Source organism: Neopsephotus bourkii, unplaced genomic scaffold (genome assembly GCF_033783945.1).
Source record: "Neopsephotus bourkii isolate Nb327-2 ecotype Australia unplaced genomic scaffold, CSIRO-AGI_Nbou_v1 NB_257, whole genome shotgun sequence".
Taxonomy (NCBI): Eukaryota; Metazoa; Chordata; class Aves; order Psittaciformes; family Psittacidae; genus Neopsephotus; species Neopsephotus bourkii.
Genome location: NW_026900766.1, coordinates 1,938,696 through 1,954,544, shown reverse-complemented (window position 1 = coordinate 1,954,544; position 15,849 = coordinate 1,938,696). Strand labels below are relative to the sequence as shown.

General features: G+C 39.6%; 1 protein-coding gene across 2 annotated transcripts in view; it reads left to right on the top strand.

Moving 5' to 3' along the window:
- Nucleotides 1–15,849, top strand: part of CUBN (cubilin) — a 143,516-nt gene that overhangs the window by 114,867 nt on the left and 12,800 nt on the right. For both annotated transcript variants that reach the window (XM_061346130.1, XM_061346129.1), the window contains exons 55-59: nt 292–448; nt 1,975–2,124; nt 8,637–8,837; nt 11,068–11,197; nt 12,064–12,281. In XM_061346130.1, the coding sequence (XP_061202114.1) occupies nt 292–448; nt 1,975–2,124; nt 8,637–8,837; nt 11,068–11,197; nt 12,064–12,281 (856 nt within the window). The remainder of the gene's footprint in view (nt 1–291; nt 449–1,974; nt 2,125–8,636; nt 8,838–11,067; nt 11,198–12,063; nt 12,282–15,849) is intronic.

Genomic DNA, 15,849 nt, shown 5'->3' with positions numbered 1-15,849 from the left:
GTTGACTCTGATATCAGCAGTGATTCAAGCAAATTACCTCCAGATGACCTTCAGAAATCCCTGGCAATCTGTTATGCACTGTGATTCACTTCTTGGAGAACTCTCCTTTGTCTCCACTGATTGCAGAGTAAATGCAGAGTGACTGGCTCCAATTTAAATCTCTAAGATTCAGTATGAGATGAATCTATTGAAAGTCTATGGAAAGAACAATTGCATATGCAGTTACTGGTGGGTTCCCACAAACTACATGGGCTTTGAAAGCACTAATCCATTTCCATCTGGGTTTGTCAGGTGTGGAGAGGAAATTCTGAAGAAAAAGCAGCTTTGTTAACCACAGGATGTGGAAATTCAGCTCCTGATCCTGTTGTTGCTCCAAACAATGTGATAACTACAGTATTTCAGTCTCAGGATGCTCCAGGGCCAGGTTTCTCTGCATCTTTCACAAGCAGTAAGTAATATTAAAGTCAGATGTCTGCTTTATTAATCCATTCTGGATTAGTTTGATCTGTGTGTAGCAATTCAGAGCTCAGTCCAAGAAGGCACTGAAGCCTCTGCCAGTTTTTGAAACCAAGAGTTTCCTTACCAAATGCAATGGAGCTACTGTGCGCTCCAGTGTTTGACTTGCCAAAGCCCCTCCATGCAACTATAACTTTGCAGTTATTCGTAGCCACCTTTGCCTTTTCAGCACACTGAAAATAAATTAAAAGGCTTTAAATTTTAAGAATTCTCTTCCCTGTAGTTGAACTGCTTGGAAGCTAAAGCTATAATCTTCCTAAAAAGGAAAAGGATCTGCTTCTCCTTTAGATTTTTTTTCTTCTTTTTTAAAAGGAACATGCTGAAACTGCGATAATTTCTCCTGTGTATGGGGTAGCCCATGCACATCACAAAAACTGCTATCAGGAGAAGAAATGACTCCTCACCACCTGCTCTGGCCTTTGTTTTGCTTTGTCTTCTTGTATTTGCCTTTCATGTAGCCCAAGTGGCTTTTCTTGGGTGGGCCTCTCCGATCCTTTAGCCACAGCATGTGCTTATGACAGTCAAACCCACCAGAAGTTTAGGAAGTAGTGCTCAATTGCCATCAACTGTTTGGGTTTTTTTGTAGGATGCTGCCAAATGAAACCACTTTCCCTTCACTGGATTCAGATTAAAACAGAGAGAAATCAGGTGCTTAGAAGAAGACTTTATTGAAGTATACAGAATTCTGAACTGAAACTGCTTTTGTTTTTATAATGTCTGCACTAATGTTGTCAGTAACAACTAATAACCTCTTAGTGGCGACAAAGACAGGTTTCACATGTCTGCTCCTAATCTTATACCAGCACTTCGCTATCCACTGCACTCTTTTAAGCCTGTATTTTAAAATAAAGAGAAACCCCAAGGCCATACAAGTCATTAGAATCAGAAGGAACTCCATGAAAATGAACAGTTGTGAGTGCTTGAGACATTTAAGGTGGCAAACCTTTCCTTCCTCTGCCTGTAGCAAAACAACACAGAGATGGCTCTACAGCAGGCTTCATCCTCCAAGCTGTTGGGCATGAAGCAAGAATGGTACCACTTGGGCTAACATGGTCATTTTCAAATAAAGCTAAAATGATGATGTGCCCCAATAACCTCCCATCCAATTCAGATGCATTTGTAAGTTACTAAGGTGATTTGAAACATGCAGGCTCCAAACCTGTAACAACAGCAGTGCTGTGTCCTTCTGGTCAGTGGGCTGAGGGGCTATGGCCTGCTCTTACCCAAGCCACTCCAAGACACTGTGTGAGGCTGTAGACAGGAAGGCCCTGCATTTCCCCAAAACACTGCTCTGTGTGTGCATAAGACCTGCTTTTGCTACCATGATATATACTACTCTCTTTTTGACCAGCCTCTTAAGAAGTGATGAGGTCCTTGTGTACGTTATTGTTTTTCTCACTGCAAAACTGAAATGATGTTATCACCTGGATTATAACTGTGTCTTATTTCTGTTTGCAGAATGTGGAGTAAATTTCACCAGCCCTGCAGGTCGTATTGTCTCTCCTAACTATCCTAGTCAGTATGATAACAACTTGAACTGCAGTTATATCATAGATCAGGGACCACAGTCACTGATCATCCTGGAGTTTGAAACTTTCCACTTGGAAGGTAAGTGGTTCTTGATAATTTCAGTATGTACTGTGAAGTGCAGCTTCTCACTTCAAAACAAGTCTTTTATCATGGAAAATGGCTAGTGATTAAATTTGACGGTCCATTCTGAAAATCATTACAGACAAACATTTACAGAGATAATTTCCAGGGGCAGTTTTCTGTCACTGAAGAGCGAAGATAGATTTCACCTACTCAGTATCTTGCAAAAATGAAACTGTGGACTTGCCGTGTTGCTAGAGTATGAGAGTGACTGTGGCCAATTCTGGTCTTTATTCCTGCCTCTTTCTTTTTTTTTTTACCATTGAGTATTACAGTCTTTTTGATATTAGGCCAGCTGTTTTGATTTTCAGTGCTTCTGCTTCCATAACAAATAACATGGACATAAATTTACTCAGGTATTTTACAAGGATGTACATACATATAAATGTGAAACTAGGTGAAAGACCACAGTAACTGAAAACACATAAAAGTTGTTACCCTACATATATATGCATGAACAAAAGTTCCTCTTGAGATTTGAAAACACGGAAGCATTTAGCCAAGAAATAACAGGTATAATATCCTAGTCTTATTGGTGTGAATGATAAAACTTTCCCAACTTTGGTAGGATCAAATTTTATTGGTGTGATGTGTTGATAGCACAGAGAATCAGCATGTCTGAATTACTTGGGTGGCATCACATATTTTGAGGCCATCTTAATTTTGTTCCCTTGGAGTCACCTAGACAAAGAGATTTTTGAGTAATTTGTTACTAAAATGGAGTGTATCATTTGAATTTTCCATCAGACAAAGCAATAAAGTCAGAAAATAGGCTGCTTCTATTTTCCTTTTATGTTTTCAAACTGTTTTGAATTCAAAAGTATTCTGGCCCAAACTGAATTTAGGTCTGAGGAAAAGATTTGATTATGATTTTATCTGAAACATTTTTTTCATCCCCTAATTAAAACTGCTACTTTAAGAATTTTGTAATTAAATGTAAACCACAGAATTTCTTTATGTAGAAGACCAGCAGACAGAATAACATTTCATTGAATCAGATGATGCCAGTTTTGACACCTTTATGAATACATTACTGAACTCTATTCTGTTTGTGCACTCAATTTATAAATGGATTCAAGCTTTTATTTTAAAGAAGGTTGAAGCAAAGAGGCAAGTGATACGGACATAATAATAAACATAGAGCCAAGCAAATACTAAAAATATTCTACTTCTTGCAGGTCAATTTGCTCCTTTATTGTTATAGGCTTCCTAGGCTAAACAAACTAAAAGTCCTTAGTCACATGGAAGAAAATAACTCTGGATATGAGCTAAAGGACATCTGGTTACAAAAGAGGAAACATAATCAGTTGCACCAGGAAAGGTTTAGATTGGATATTAGGGAAAATTTCATCACCAAGTGAGTTGTCAAGCATTGGAACAGGCTTCCCAGGGAAGTGGTTGAGTCACTGTCCCTGGAGGTGTTTAAAAGATGTGTAGATGTGGTGCTTAGCGACAGGATTTAGTGGTGGACTTGGCAGGGTTAGGTTAATGGTTGGACGGGACGATCTTAAAGGTCTTTTCTCAACCTAAACGATTCTATGATCTTACAAACTGCCATGCAGAAGTGAAAACTTACTCAGCAGTCCTACTGAATATGTTTAGCACATGTGTCTAAGGGATTCCAGCATGAATTCCCTTAATTCTTTTGCAAAGGCAGGAGAATGTTTGGCAACATCTGTTAAAAACATTTCTAGCTGTTCCATATTCATATTCTGCTGAGACTGTTACTGAGTATGGCCTTTAAAATTTTAACCATATGAGTACAGATGTTCTGAATCGGGTTTTTACAGTTTAGCTACATGTCCAATTTGCTACCTATTTGACCTCCCAAAAGAAATACAATTTCTTTCTGTGGTTGTTTACTAATGTAATGAATTATACAAAATGATGCCTTCAAGGCATACATCTCGTTGTCTTTAACTGCTTCAGAGATCTTTCCCAGAAAATTAGAAGGCAGAAGGTAATTGGCTATAGTGCAGTGACACATTGGTACCAAATTGTATGACTTCATGGGTAAGTCACAGATCTCTGCTGTAGTTACATTTTCAAGTATGATGAGACATCTTTTCTGATTATAAAGAATGACTTCAAATGAGGCAGTTGACCCACAGGAGTGAAACAATGTCAGTATATGGAACCAGATGAACATGACATGCATGTACTAAATATTAAATACGTATTAAGCACTAAATATAGCAAGTAACAGGACAAAAGAGAACTGGAGGAAAATGCATTTTTTTAACGTTGTGATCAAAATTTAATCTAAATTGTCTGCTGATAGTAAAAAACCCTGTTTTTATCTGACTTTGGGACCCTCAAAATAGACACCTAATTTAGATTATCATCTATCTAGATTTATCTCCTCATTTTGATTTGACTGATTCATGAACTTGGATAGGTTGCCATTTGCTTCTGTGGATGAGTTTATTTATTCAGCACCACTTCTGCAACAGTGATTTCACTTTCCATCTGTCCCCCTCCTTGTATCAAAGGTCTGCACAAATAAAACATATTAGAATTAGTAAAAAAACCCACCTTATCTCAGTAGACTTACTATCCAAGAAATAATAATTAACATCCACCTTTTACTCATAACCTTTATTCAGATGAACATCCCTACAAATACACCTCTAGGACAGCTACAGTACTGTATTATGAAATGACTGTAATGCATTTCAAGTATGAGTATAACATCCAATAAAGTCTGAGTTCCAAATAATGGAAAATTAGGGGATATGTCTGCAATATCTGCTTTTAGAACGCTTATATTAATACTCTGTCCATACAAAACAACTGCACAGTGTTGATACCACGGTGACCTGGAAAAAGTTTTAGTAACTTATTTATCCTTTTTTACTCTTTCTTTTTCTTTTTTAACATGCAACTGTAATTTTGCAATCTGGGATAAGGTCACAGCTTCATTTTGGAGTCTTCTCTAACTGTTTGACTAGCTGTTACTAGGCAATTCAGAAAATAGGTTTAGCAATAGATTATTTTGAAAGAGGAGGTATATATATGTGTGCGCATATGTGTAGTGGATATATATATATATGAAAGATTTGTAATTCCTTTATTTCAAAATATTACCTTGTGCTATGGAGCTGGTTAATATATTGCACAGTAGTATATAGCTGCAGAATACTTCCCCTACATTAGTAATTACTATTTATACCAGAAGCTACAGTTGTGAAACAAAATTTTATTACTCTAGATTTTACAGACTTTAAAAAGCCCCACATGTTCTGCCTCAATGTATCAATGTTGAGTGGTACCAAGAGATGGTAAAGAGAGCAGATAGATAGATTACAAAAGGCCTTGAAAGAAAATACACTCAGCAATTCAAAGACAGAGGGATATGTTCATAATGTCAGGCCAAGTAATTTTTCTATTCAACACTATTTGGAAGAAACATTTTCAAGGCTAGAGGAACAGGTGGTACAGTATCCATGTTAGGACAATCACTATTTCTCAGGTGAAAGTCATAGATATGTGAAAGGGTAGCAAAGAGTTTATCTTAAAGACAGTAACTGGAAACACTTGAAAATATTTACACCTGGCATGGATGTGAAGACCTAACGAAATCCAAATTATAAGCATGAGTCTAATGAGGGCAGACAAAATGATGAGGCTGTAAAGAAAGAAGATGCAAGGGAAGATTTGAGGGGGGGAAACTTCTCCTATAGTTTCATTGAGAGACATAAATAAGATTTTATCCTGAAGAGGCCTGGAGGGCAGAAGTAGACTTATGGGATCATCAGCATAGAGCTAGTAGTTCCATCTGTCCTTGCAAATGAGGTTATGCAGAGCTAATATGGAGATAAAGAGAGAAAGTCAGGAGGGGAGATGTCTCATTGAATCCTCAGGGGTGAATCAGAAGAGAATACAGTAATACCAAAAGCATGAGCAAAAGCCCATAGTAGACCAGACAAGGTTTTACAAAGAAAATCAGTGCTAGTTATGTGAAAAGTGCCTGTCAGCTCAGAGGATGTGGGTCTGTCATCTGGCTAAGAAACAGTCTGGAGACTCATAGAAACTGTTCCATTGTAGTGCAAGGGGCAGAAATTGGTCTAGAAAGGGTACAAGATGACAGAATCAGAGGAAATAAACCACAGAGAAGAACTGATGATGTGCTGACTATGTGTAGAGGCTGGAAGTACAAGAGGAGAGTGAATAGAGGAACCTGAGTCTGGGCATTATTTACAGAATAATGTATTTATTATGGTCAGAAATGAAGGAAAATGGAAACAAGAGAGTGAGTTACAGGCTAGAGATTAAACAGCCATCAGTCCTGTCAGGATTCATTGGTCATAAATGATATTGTCCCAGGCAGTGAGGATGTAAAGCTAGACATTAAGCCTTTTGCTCATAACTTCAACTATCTTATTCTTTCCAGTGCAGCAGTTCAAAATAACCTGTGACTGGTATTGTGGACCTTAGCTTTGCTGAGAAATACCTTTCACTCTATGCCTTTCTCTGAAGTCTTTTCAGAAAAGGACCTGAGTTGTTTTCTCTAATCTTTTCTATTTGGAAATAGCACTTTTCTCCTTTTTTTTTTTTTTTATTTTTATTTTTTTTTTAATTTTAAAATTGATTAGGTTTTCCGTTGTATCGCATTACTGTCATAATTGGGTAGGACATAAAGAATATTTTTAATTAATTAATTAATTAATTAACCATGCAAGCATCTATCTGATGTGGCTGGTTGCTTTCAGCTTAGATGCTCTTACTAGAGTCAGACAAGCACCATATTTCCATATTAGCATAATTGTAAAGCACGTTAGAATACATTGTCTTAATTAAGAGAGAAGAAATTAAACCTCCAGAGGATCTAAAATATATCTGACTGCTGGGATCACTCTGTTGTTCTTGTAAAACAAGATTATCACCCCATGCCTATTTGTCATCCTGTTCAATAGGAGTCATCCTGTTTCCTACAAATCTAGGAAGCAGCTTGTTTGGTCTGGACAATCTGCAGGAATCACTCTACTGCAACAGTAGGCTCAGCGTCTCACTTGTTAAATTTAGATAATTCCCTATTAGTCCTTTGCAGTTTAAGTAACTGCCCCATTGTTGCTAACAGGTCGCTAAACATAAACTCAATAAACATGTGCCACCCCAGCTTCCATTATGCTTGTAAATGATAAAGACTAAGAAAACATCAAGTTGTTCTAAAAGCATAACAACTAAAGAAGGTCATTTTTCAGTAGATGTGCTGTGTCTTTCACTAGCAGCATTAATCCAGCTTTCCTGTATAATCCATGTGTCCCTTCTGCTCCTTTGGTGGTACCACCCTGAGTACCCCCAGCTTCTCCCCATGCTTATGGCTTCCAGCTGGGCAGGGAGGTGGTGACATGGCTCTGAGCTCCCAGGGTACTGGTGGCTGGTGCTCAGAAGGTCTCTGCCTGAACTCACAGCCCTTGCACTGAACTCACAGCTCTTGCACTGAAAGCAGAGCTTGTCCTTCTTTGGGGACATCCCTCTGGTATGCTAAGTCAGCTACTGGCCTTCATGAAAACTGTATGCACTCAGTACATTTGAGACCTCTTGTCTCAGTCAAATCTGGCTGCAAATTGTGAGGTGGCTGGGAAGTCAGGAAGGTAGGGCAGGGAGTTAGAGAATGGCTCGTTCCTGCAGAAACCTAACTGCACATGGGAAACTAAAAACCAATGGAGAATAATAGTAGAATATTACATTTCCCATTTCTGTTTCTTAGTGGTTACAAATGGGCAGCTTTGCACTCACCCTAATATCTGCACAGATTTTCTCCTAAAGTAGACTGTTCATGAAAATCATTGGGGTTTTTTTTGCTGTTGCTCAGTTATCTCCAAATCTCCACTGACTGACACACAGTATTTCATTGGCAAACTACAAGATTAATTTTACCTTTTTCTTGTCTTCTCACTCAAGCTGAATAATTTGGGTTTAGGTACTACAAAGTTTGAGGGAATTTAGAGAGAAAGAAGTCAATGTGTGGGCTATTTTTTTTTTAAGTTTTCCCAAATCCTCACTCTTAATAATTTAAAATTCCCTGCACCGAGTGATGACTTCTGCATTAGAGGAAAGAAATACCTGATATCAGGTTGCCTGTAACAAAAGGCGCGTTGCTTTGATCTGCAGAGGTGATCCAGATTTCTGCTAGATATTGTCATCTCCTCATAGATGGTGTTTACTCAGCTATGAACTGCCATGAACTCAAAGGGCCTGAAGCCTTTTCCAGATGGTAGATCTCTTGAATGAGACCGATCTGATGTCTTGTATACAAGGTCTCTTTGCCTTTTTCTGCCTCAGGTTTTTTGGATGTTAAAAATTGACATTTGCTTCCTCAGCAGGCCAATGAGATTCCATTACTGGAATGGAAACTGATATAAAATTTAATTCTTATCCTCTGTGAGGTCTAGCCACTTGCAGTTCAGTAAACTTTTCACATGCAAAATATGCTGCTAATTCTTCTGCATTATATGTCCATGCAGCCCCAGCACTCTTGAGCAGAATTTGTCTTTATGATGGATTAAGCATCTTCACTGGGACAACGGTTACCCCACATCCTCTCATCACACTCTGTGGTAATGAGCTCCCTGCCCCAGTCAGTGTCTTTGGACCTATGCTCCTCAACTTCTACACCGACTCCCACATTGCAGGCTTTGGATTCCAGGCAAGATACAGAGCAATTGGTGAGTAGCCACTGTCCTGTGCTTCAGGTAGTGGAAATATTCCAGCTGGAGAATGGTTAAGTGTAGGAAATGCTGTACCCCATTTTGGGAATAAAGGTGGTTCATATTCCCTGTGCAGTTGCCCAGAAGAGCCCCCAGGACGAGGACATGGGACTGTCTTCTGTGTGTTGTCACTGACTGGTGTGTTATCTCACAATTCCAAGACACTACATATGACCAAGTCAGGAACTGAAACACTTTTCCTTTGCTGTATAAAATAAATGCAACCCATTTTAGCAGAGTTTTTTGTTTGTTTTGGGTTGGGCTTTTCACAGTGTTTAAGGAGAAACATCACCAGTTTATTTAACTGGGTTTAAATAAAAGATTGTGTCGCATACAGGAGAATGGTCTGAATCTTAGTTGTACTAAAACTACATTATACAACATAGGAACCAGAACAAGATCTTTAAAGGTACCCAGCTATATGCCTCCATTTAATGATCCTCTTGCAGTGTCAGGTATTAATGTACCTGTATAAAAACTGGCATCCAGACATATTTTTATTTTTTATAAACATTTTCACCAAAATTTTTGTCATTCACATGAGCTCTCTTTTGTTTTAAAGTGGAAATATGTATCAGAAAAAGAAGTTTCCAAGTTTAGAATTTACATCTGCACTAATACAAATATCCCAGAAAACTAATTTTCTTTCCAAAACCAATTTTAGTATTTTCTGGGTTGAGCTCATAGAGACAGTCCTTGGATTTTTGAAAGCATCGTTTTCTAACTGCAGAGAAAAGTGTGAGTTCTTAGCTTTGGTATTTCCCTTAATGCATTCCTCATGTTCAAAGCCACAGCAAAAAGCATAAGGCCAAATTCTTTATATAAAATGAATGGCCTTATACAGATAAGACAGAGAGAATGGCACTGAGTAATGACAATGTGCAATTACTCATGGAAAAAGCCTTCCTAACACACTCAAGACTGTTGCTGCTATCTGACTTGTGACTTCTGACATTTAAGAAAGATGACTGCAGCCTTATTAGCTTGTTGTTGTATACAAAGCAGATTCTAGCAATTAACATTCTTCTTCCCTCTAGTTGTATTGTTTGCTGAAAACAAAATGGAAAACGCTTCCCCCTCCTAGAGTAGAATAAAGCTGATTCTTTATCCTCCCAGCTCCTGTCCTTTATCTGCCCGTCGTCCAGGCCACTAGCCTTCGTGCGGCTAAGGAGCTGTAGCCAGCAGCACCCTGTATGGGATTCCCTTTGTTAAAGTGGTGGCTTGAGCAATGCCATGCTCTTTAAAGCATGAAAAGCTGTGTATGGCTTTGAGCTATTTATCAACAGGACGCAGGGAAATGTTTTTTCCTAAGTTAATATTGTAAAATAAAGGCTGAAGCTAACAATGGTGATTAGTGTTGGTTTCATAATAGTTTTTGTTCCGTCAAGCATCGAAGCTGGGAACAAACATTAGCCACATCCTGGCCTCGTCAGCATCCATGGTGTGGAATCCAGAGAAGCCAAGCAGTCCCTTTAGTTCATGGCTGCAGAGTTTAACTTGCTCCTCAGCCAGGCAGCAAGCATACAGTCCTCCACTGCTGACAAGTCTCAGCACAAGGTGAGATGGGGAACAAAAACCTCAGGGGTTAGTGATACCCGGGGACTCCTCTCTGCCTTTCTGCACAGAGCAAATGCTACAGGAATGTTCCAGCCCTGCTGGGAGGTGGAAAGGTGATGGGGAGCTGCGTACAGTTATTCCAGAAAAGTCAGGAGCAGGCTAAGTGCCAAAATTTCAGAGGCTTCTACGGGACCATGGTTTGGATGAAGGAATGTCTTTGCCACATATCAACCATGTTTCTCATGGCAAGCTGCAACAGGTGCAGAGCTACTCCAGACAGGTCACTCACACTGCTGCATGGCACACCCACATCATCCTTCTGCTCCCTGGTCCTACTGCAGCACACTTTAAATCAGGCTCAGTCTTTTAGTGCACCAACATGGAGCTGTTGTTCATTTGGTATAGACTAGTAACAGCCTGTTACTTTGATACTGACTAGTTTTCCACTGCAAAGCACAACCTGACAGACATTTGCATGTTTACCAGTTCTAGGCATGGCAGTGAAGACTGCTTCTAATCTGCCAAAGGCTTTTCTTTCCCTATGGTAAAACTCCTTCAAGAAAGAAGAGAATTAAGACCAAACTAGTATTCCAAAACTAATCACTTTTTTTTTTTTTCTGTTTCCCTACAGCTTGTGGTGGCATTTTCAGTGGCTCTGTTGGTGTTATCAGCAGTCCAGCCCATTCAGTTCTTGACTATCACAACAACATGAACTGTTCATACTACATCACAGTTGGAAACAACAAAGTAGTGTCCCTCAAGTACGTAATCCAAGTTCAGATTGTCATCAAGGGGAAAAGGAGGTCTCTTATTCCAACTAAAAAGAGCAATTATGGAAAATTGGGGAAAGTGTCACTAAAATGACAAACAGCTACTGAAGGAATACTTATTAACCTCAGGTTCCCTTTCATCTTCCTCTGTAACTTGTTATGTGCAAAACATCACCACAACTTTAACTTCCCACTTTGGTTATCAAGAGAATTCAGTCAGTTTTTGAGGAGTTATGAGGCTCCTGTGAGTTTATCTAAGAAAAAAAAATATTCTTTTCGGAGGCTGGTGCTCCCTTTATAACCTGAGTAAATACCCACCCAGAAAGAGTATACTGAGTGTGTGCTGTCTTGCCTAAAAGGATAAGGCTGCCACAAAATCTTGCCACTGAGAGAGTAAAAGATGGGTACTTTCTTCTGTCACATATATACTGATGGTGAGAGAGACAATTAAAAGAACATTTCCCAACTAAGCAGAAGACCCAGCTGGTCAGCACTCTGAGCCTGCGTTTTAAATGCCCCTCACGTGCCCAAGGAAACTGCAGCCTGAGCAATTTGCAGAAGTGATGCAGATGTTTGCACAGGGGAGATCTGCTGCTTCACAGAAAGCTGAAGTATACTGACAGTTCGCCTTGCAAATGGCCCTATGGGTGAGGGCTGCAATTTCTGAGGCTGGTTGACTGGAATGTTTTGCCATGCAGTTAGTAGCTCTGTTTGCTTGTTCCTGAAGAGAAATGTTTTGCCTGTGTATGGCTTTGGCTATTGCTATTATTTGAAACTTTCCTCAAACACTACAACCACACATAACAGAGGAATAGAAATAAAAATGTGATACCTAAAGCTCCAAATGTATTTTACAGATTCAACAGCTTCCAGCTTGAAATATCTCCCTCTTGCTACAAAGACTATGTGGCTATATATGATGGCTCAGACACCCATGCTCCTCTCCTCGGGAAGTTCTGTGGCTCCACACTGCCTCCGAATATTAAGAGCTCCAGTAATAAGTTGTTCCTAGTGTTTAACACAGACTTCTTTGGAGCAGATAGGGGATGGAAAGCATCTTTCAGGGAGACCTTAGGTAAGAGTATGATCAGACTCCTAAACCCAAGAATCTGCTGGTAAGTAATTTCCTTTGGTGAGGAGTGGTTATGGTCTCCCTCACTAGGGGTGCTGGAAACAAAATAATGTTTCTGATTTTGAAAACATTGGCAGAACTAAGATAAATACTAGGCTCTATGGGATCCCTGCATTCCAGCCCTGGTTCACGAACTGATTCCTTTTATTCTTTGCTAACCTTTTCCTGCCTCCTTGAAGGAACAGGCATTTCTTAGGTGATCAAAGCTTAGCAGCACCCACAGGCCCTCTCTTTTGGAAGAAATCTGGCAATACCAGAGAATTCTAATTCTTCTAGGGTTGGTGGTGTGCTAAAGATGCCTCCTTTCAATATATCTTCCATTTCCATTTTCTTGTAGAAAAAGTAAAGTGTTTTTAAAAAAGTAAAGTGTTATGCTCAGCCAAGATTGGGGCTCCCCTGCAGGCACCACTGTGATTTTGTGGGATCAGTCTGGTTAGCTGGCTATAACATTAATGGGATCATTCTAAGAAGGCACTGGATGTTTAATGTTTTGATGGACACAAGAATCAGGGCCAAAGCTTGATTGTTGCCTTAAAAAATGTTTTAAACCCAACAGTCTGCTTTTAAGATTAAGGTGTAAAAGGAGATTTTTACTTTCTTACAACATCTGAATTGTTTAGGGATGATAAGCAGCAAATGATTATTACATGTAAATTGATTTCATTTCACCACTACTAGTTTCCTATGTAATTAACTCAATGTTTTTGTGATCTAGAAAGAAGTAATTGTCCCATGTACAAAGCTGGCACTCACACAGTTTGGAATGAAAGGCCTTTGTGGCAGAACAAACATAGTCTTCTGCTGAGTCATTGAATCCCCTCCCAACCCCAGGCCAGCCACTTTCTCATTTGATACAGTCTGAGAAAGTATTTACAGATAAAGAAAATAACTGGTTCTACAGGCTTTGCCAGGAAAAATATTCCCACAGAACCTCATGGTCATTACTATTATTAACTCTTCCTTTGCTTCACTGGAAGTAACTGCTACAAGAATACTTAAGACCACTCTTGTGGACTGTTATTTCAAGTAACATAATGTTGCTTCACATGTTGCTGTCTTTAACCCTTAGGTATCAGTTATCAGAGATTCCCTGCAGCCTGGGTTCCTGTTTCCAGGGTGAGATCACCAGGAACTCCCCAAGCTCTTGCTTTTCCTGTTGGCATATAGTCAGGTTTTTTTAGCCACTGACTCTGGGTTTACTTGTGTGACTTGTCAGAGATTCTGCTTAAGCACACAACAGAACAAAAGCCAAGCTTGTCAAGTCAGAACCGTGCCTGACAATTTCCTAGAGTGAGGAGAAGCCTTTTATGAAGAAACTTTGACATTTACTAGGCTCAATTTTGGAGGGTCATTTCTGCAGGCTCCCAAGTAAAGGGAGGTTGTGGTGTTGCATGAGTTCACTCAGGAGCAATGGAGTTGGAAGCTGGAAAAGATAGTCATGTGGACATGTGAATAATGTGATGAAGAGGCCATGCTGGCAAGATGCATGATCATAGAATCATAGAATTGTTTAAGCTGGAAAAGACCTTTAATATCATAGAGTCCAAACATCAACCTAATAGTAGGTCTTCGTTCTTCACTGCAGGAAGCGAACCACACTGACTAAACCACACAGCCAGTTGGAAGGACCCTGACAGTCCCATACTGGTATAGAACGGCCAAAAAGTAGAAAAGTGTATTATAAAAGGAAAACATGAGTCATAGTCCTACAAATGTTTCCAGTTTGACTTGTCTAAAAAACAGAGCCAGGAAAATCTGTGACACATCTTTGTACTATGAGGTTGGAGATTCTGCTTCAAATGAAAGAGAGTAAAACCATGAAGATCTAAAAGACTATTATTGTAAATGGTACTTTAGAGAAGCTCCCTCCTATCTGCCAAGAGATAAAACCCATGTGGTTTTACAGGGTACAAATGTAATCAGATGACAATTAATAATAATAAATCTTTTGGATAAGGAAGATGGTATCTGTAGAGGAACAAGAGGCCCCATTCTCTGCTGGATGACAGTGAGTGTATTATTCTGTAGTTACCCTGGGGAAGCACAACTGGATAATGTAATTATTGCCCTCTGTTTAATGTTGTGAGTGACCCTGACGATGTATTGGAAAGAAGCGAGGAGAAACAGTACTCTCATATGTAGCAAAATAAGCTATTTCCTTTCCTCACAAGCTTTTCCAATTTCTTTCCTGACCAGGCTTCTCTCAGGGGTACTGCCAAAATCCAGGGTTAGCCATTCTTTCACTTGTGAATTTTATTAGTAGGAAGTCCGTCTGATAACCATTGTAGTGGGAGGATAGAGAAGCATAGCAAGACTGACAGTAACCAGACATTCAGAGAGATGAGCCCAGGAATTTCTGTGGAAAAACATGCTGTTTTAATTAAAACAAATTGTTTACATCACTGATCCTGCACCCACTAGCGTATTCAAGGTCCCCCCCAGTCAGAAAAAGGAGGCTAACATAACATATGAAATTGTATTAATTTGATAGTACAGCAACATCTCACTTTTATTTTTTTAAATGTCTTTTCTTTCTCCTTTCCAGAGCAAGCGTGTGCTCCTCTAGGCAATCAATAAAAGAATGAGAAAAGATAAATCAATATCAGCTTAAGGCATTAGTTTACATGAGATGTCTCTGTGAAGGAAGGAAAGCTAACATTTCCCCCCAAAGAATGAGATCTGCATGTACTGAGCTTGTGACTGAGACAAAGATCTCCTCATTATCTCTCCAGCTCTAAGGGGAGACCTGAGTTTTATAGCTGACCCTGGCTGGTACGGACAGAGTCTGCACATACCTCTGCCACCCCTGCTGTGATAGCAGCAACTTTTTACTTTGGTGATAAAAAGAACTTCTGCCTATTCCCATGTGGCAATGGGGTGACCCTCTCACCCCAGTTTGTGATGTCTCTGAGGCTTACAATACAAAGGCTAATAAGGCATATATGGATTTGGTGTGTTTTCATGTTTTTAAAGAGTCAGCAATGCCTGTCTGGAGATGTAGCTGTGACCTTATTAACAGCACATCATTTCTGCTTGGCAGCTCTCTGTGCTCATGTACATAGTTCTGTTGTCTCAGTAATGAAATACATATCACATTCTAAACTATTGGAGAAGGATGTAGTTTTCTGAAATGCAGGTCTGCTCGTTGAGGCTGTCTAAGGAATCCATATGAATTTACAAGAAGCAAAGTGGTACACATGGTTAAATAAACAGGTTGAGTCAGAAAGCTCTTCCTGAGCTTTCTTCACACAATACAGGCAAAACTGAAACAGCTGGGACGGTGGGGAAGGTGTGGTGGAGAGGGGCAGGAAGGCTGCCTGCTTTTTCTCTACAGCCCTAAATCCTGCTTGACTTCAAGCTGCAGCCAGCTCTTTCCCCTCCCCTTTTTTATACTATCTCTTGTGAGCATGCAGAAGAACTTATATGCTTTGTGAAAGAGCAGTGTGGTGTACTGAATTAATATCATCCCTTGTTTGCATTACCTTGTGGCTTACGAGTTCATGGACTGTGA